Source organism: Carya illinoinensis, chromosome 2 (assembly GCF_018687715.1).
Source record: "Carya illinoinensis cultivar Pawnee chromosome 2, C.illinoinensisPawnee_v1, whole genome shotgun sequence".
NCBI classification, from domain to species: domain Eukaryota; kingdom Viridiplantae; phylum Streptophyta; class Magnoliopsida; order Fagales; family Juglandaceae; genus Carya; species Carya illinoinensis.
In genome coordinates this window covers 31,227,215-31,232,212 of record NC_056753.1, presented here as the reverse complement: position 1 = coordinate 31,232,212, position 4,998 = coordinate 31,227,215, and the positions used below count along the sequence as shown (strand labels likewise).

Genomic DNA, 4,998 nt, shown 5'->3' with positions numbered 1-4,998 from the left:
ATATTATTTTAATATTATTTTTATCTTAAAATTTAAAAAAATTAAATTATTTATTTTATTTTATATGAAAATTTAAAAAAGTTATCATAATTAAATAAAATGAGACGAGATAAAATTTCTTGTAAAAGTAAATAAAGATAGGACTAGAAGAACCCGGATAAGTAATATAAAGGTGAAGTAAAATGAGAGAGATACAGTCATTGTTATAACTTTTTATATAATTATATTTTAAATAAGAGAAAATAACATTATTTTATATAAATATTTTTATTTTAAAACATGATTATATAAATTTTTTTAAAAAGATTATACATCTATCGTTACCCTAAAGTGAATATCAATTGTATAAGTTTTTTGTTCGTATTGCATATTTATTTTTTGACCCTATCTCTAGATTTTAGAATTAGGATAAAAAGGGCGAATAAGTAAAGCAATCTTTAAACGTATTTAAATTCGAGGAATGATATTTACATATGTGATAGTCTAGCATATCCATTTAAAAAAAAAAAAAAGAAGGTAAAATGAAAATATTTTTTAAATAGTAAATCTTTTTTTTTTTTTTTTTTTGAAATTAGTGCCCAAACTTACACTGTGACTGAATTTATATTACTCTTTAAAAACTGGGCATGAATTCTGACACGAGCAAGTTTACATGGCGAAGCTTGAAACGAAGGAAGAAAGCATAATACATTAATACGATCCTAAAAGCAGGACACTTATGGATGTAGATAACGACAATAACAACTTCAACATGGAGTAGAATCATAATAGTAAAATCCAAGCGTTACTCATCACAGGGAGTTTGAAACAGGCCAGGAATCACAGAATAAACATATGGGGGTAACCTTGGCTCCACAACTGTAACAAGCGGGATTTTCCTAGGCGTAGAGAGCCCAAAAATTTCTTCCATGTCCAAATCCTCCTTCTTCATGTCCCCTGGAAGTTTCCACGTGAATCCATGTAAGAGATTGGCCAAGCTTGATTGAATCACCTTCAGGCCAAGACTGTAACCGGGGCACATCCTTCTCCCAGCCCCAAAAGGCAACAACTCAAAGTCATGGCCCTTGACATCGATGGACTTTCCAATGAACCTCTCAGGTAAAAATTCATCTGGGTTTTCCCATATTGCAGGGTCTCTCCCAATGGTCCACACATTTACAAGCACTCGGGTCCCTTTGAGAATGTCATAGCCACCAATCTTGCAATCTTCCCGGGATAACCGAGGCACCAACATCGGTGCCACAGGGTGCAGCCGCATTGTTTCCTTGATAATTGCTTCGATGTATGGTAGATTTACAATGTCATTCTCTTCGACCCATCTTTCTTTTCCGATTACCCTATCCAGCTCTTCTGTAGCCTTGTTGAAAATCTCTGGCTTTCTTAGAAGTTCAGATAGTGCCCATTCTACAGTCACAGCTGAGCTCTCTGTTCCACCGGCTATCAAGTCCTGAGAATCAGATTATCCAATGCATGAGTAAATTCTATGAGAATAACAAATTAATACATGTTAATCGCATCCATGAGTGTGCTGAATCATCTTTGTATTTTCCGCACACTAAAATCATAAGTTGCTTAAAGACTAAAGAGGAGTTGGGTGGGAGGGAACAAAGGAAAATGGCTGAATCAATAATCAAGTCTGTTCTGTGTGGTCGCATCTTGTCATGGAAGTTCTAGTCGTAATGTCATTGTCAGATAAGAAACTACAGCAAGCGAAATGCACGATGGATCCTACTTCGGAGCGATATAGCCATTACTTCCGATTTCACACCCAAGAATTACAAACAAATGTTAACCACAAATCACTATGTTCTCCACTTTCCTTCGAGCCATACAATTAAGGTTACATCTTTCGAGGAAAGCATTATTCAGGCTTCATCAACAGGTCTGATAAAAGATACTAAAACAGAAAAAGGGGAAAAAAACAGATTGCTGGCTTTGACACAAGTCTCAGTATTCCAATTCCTCTGTTTTGTTTTTCTTAAAAGGTAAAAAGCTTTTCATATTTGTATAATAAGATGTTTGTTACGAAATTATGATCTAGTTAAAAAGAGTTGAATTTAGACAAATTCTCCATACAGTACAATCAATCCAGACTTCATACCTTTCCTATTCTGTTACGATTCATTTGCTCATAACAGAGGAAAAGAAAAACAGAATTTAGATGAGTTTGTATATGGATTGACAAGCCTACATTTGTGATTAGACAGCATCTTGAGAATTAATAATTAATCAAGGATGGGAGTAACCTCATTTGGATTCAGTGTCAACCATCTTTATGACAATAATTCAAGTTAATAATGCCTCGTTAGTGGAGGTTATGAGGTGTTAGTTATAAAGGGAAGTTATAATTTTATTGGATCTTTCAAGACAAATGGTAATTTAACCTATAAAATGAAGAATATCATGTATAAGTAGGGCTGTTCATCCGGTCCGGAATCCAGTTTTACCGGATTCCGGTTCCGGATTTCGGCCCGGATTTAATACGGGCCGAAATCCGGATAGTAAAACCCGGACCTAAGTGGTCCAAGTACGGTTTTAAAATCCGGGTACCGGATTAAAAACCCGGTACCTGGTTCCTTTATGTTTTTTTTTCCCCCTTTTCCCCCTGATGCATATCTCCTCCCCCCCTCATTCGTCTGAGTTTCTGAACCCTAGCCGCCACTGCTTCTCTCTCTCCCTCATCAAACCCAAATCGGCCAGATTTAATATGGGCCCTGATTATAGATTTCCATATCCAACAGCAGAATAACTAACACAGGACATTTGCGCACATTGGTTAGAGAGAGAAAGACAACAAATGAGATACGGGTATTGATTCAAACCCAAAAGATGTTTTGGCGCTTTCGTCGGCGTCAACGTCGAGTGCAAGTGTGGATGAGTGCAGATGGGAGCTAGAGAGGGAGAGAAATGAGAGGGCTAGGGCGAGATGGGATACACAGATGAGGGAGGGAGAGGGAGAGAGAGAAGGAGAGGGAGAGTGTTTTCTACATGCGGGTGCATTTTAGCCGCCGCTGCTTCCTTTCGAGTATGCGGGAAGAGGTGATATGCCCCCGAGTTCTTCAACAAACCGGTCGATACGAGCGGAAGATCCATACGCATAGGGAGGATCGACGACTCTGGGAGTAGTCGATGTAGGCGGGGAGATTTTCTTAAGAGATTTCGGAGCCGAAAGGACGACTCTGATTTTCGGAGAATGGGACACCGGCGACGAAGCTCGATCGTATTCTTCAATAATATTGGCCAAATCTTCATCGGAGGTGATTGAAATTGAGTTTCCAAATCTCCGCCCGTGATTGACATCTCAAAGTAATGTAAAGCAAAATCGAATCAAAAAGCAAAAAGGGAAAAACCGGGTAAACCCGGAATCCGGATTTCCGGGTTTTAAAAAACCCAAATTCACCCGGGTTCCGGACCGGATCATAACCAGGTATACCCGGTCCGAAACCTAATCCGGATTTAACATCCGGGTTCTGGGCCGGGTATACCCGGATATCCGGTCCGAAATCCGGATGAACAGTCCTATGTATAAGACGAAAATAGTTAAAGATGATGTCTGCCAGGATTCCTACCTGGGTAAATGCCTTGATCCCATGTCTTTCAAGCTTAACATCGAGAGTAGGATCCTCAGCAAGCTGCAATAGCACATCCACCATGTCGTTCGCAGCATGCTCCTTCACTCCTTTCCTCCTCGCAATGTGTTCATCCAACACATGCTCCAAGAACCTATCAAACTTCTTGTTCAACGCCTTCATCCTCTTAATATATCCCTGCAAGTCCAAGAAATCGATCCAAGGCATGGAATCTCCAATATTCAACACCCCACTAAGCAAGAATAACTCGTCTAACATCTTCTTGAACTCCTCGGGAGACACAATCGAGTCCTCGGACTCGTCCGTGTACTTCTTTCCCAGGACCATGCGGCTTATCACGTTGAGACTGACGGTAGAAAGATGGTCTTTCAACGTCACCAGCTTGTTCGAGGATTCGTACAAGCCTCTGAGCAAGGCATTCGTCTCCTCTTTCCGTATGTACTCGTAGGACTCCAGACGTTTCGTGCTGAAAAGTTCCATTAGACACATTCTACGTGCCTGCCGCCAATATGAACCATAAGGGGACCAGGTAATGTTCGAGTAGTTGTAGGCGGTGTATTTGCCGGCAGAGATTTTAGGCCTGGAGGCGAAGCTGAGATCATAGGTTTTGAGGATTGCCTTCGCCATTTCGACAGAGGAGCCAACGACAACAGGGCATGACCCGAAACGGAGGTGCATGATGGGACCATATTTTTGGGAGAGTGCATGGATGGATCGATGGGGGAGTTGGCCTATGAGGTTGAGGTTTCCGATGATGGGCCAGGGTTTTGGACCTGGCGGCAAGTGCACTTGACTGCCGCGACGGAGGAGATGGCGGGAGAGGAAGACGAGGGCTAAGGTTGCAAGCCATGCGGCCGCATACGAAGCCCAAGAAGGAAGCAACATAGCCAAAAGCAGCATGTTGAGTGGCTTAATTTCGCTGAGTGTGTTTGTGGGAGGTGATGATCGAAGCGGATATTTATAGGCCAAGAAAGCAGGGACAGAAGTCCGACCGATGGAACAGTACTACAAATATAAATTTATGGAGTGTGAAAAGTGCCAAAAGTCTGCTTTCCCAACTAGTGGCAGTAGGGGACCGAAGTGGGTGAGGATTGTTGTGATGACTGGAATTATGATATTACATAAAGTACACCAACATGATATCCTTCAGTTATTGAAGAGCGAAAATGTTTTTGTAAGTTAAGGATGGATGCATGGTACAATATAAGCAGTGCAGTTTCATCAACTAGCATCCATGTTCTTGGTTGGTGAGAGGAAATGGAGTACGTATGTGGCTCTTGACTATTGACTTGCCTTTTACATTAGAAAGTACGTAAGTTTCTTTTCTTCTCACTTTCCTAGAGAATTTCATTTCCGAATTTGGAAATAAATTCCCAATTAACTTTATTGGTTGCTTGGCTTGTACCTC

The 4,998-nt window shown here is 40.8% G+C and overlaps 1 protein-coding gene across 1 annotated transcript; it reads right to left on the bottom strand.

Moving 5' to 3' along the window:
• Positions 1 to 590: 590 nt before the first annotated feature.
• On the bottom strand, positions 591 to 4,535 carry LOC122300907 (trimethyltridecatetraene synthase-like). The gene is made up of 2 exons (XM_043111881.1): positions 3,570 to 4,535; positions 591 to 1,447 (listed from the first exon to the last, which is right to left on the bottom strand). Exons 1-2 carry the CDS (start codon positions 4,488 to 4,490, stop codon positions 785 to 787), a joined length of 1,584 nt encoding a protein of 527 aa, XP_042967815.1. The 5' UTR covers positions 4,491 to 4,535; the 3' UTR covers positions 591 to 784.
• Between the last annotated feature and the right edge of the window lie 463 nt (positions 4,536 to 4,998).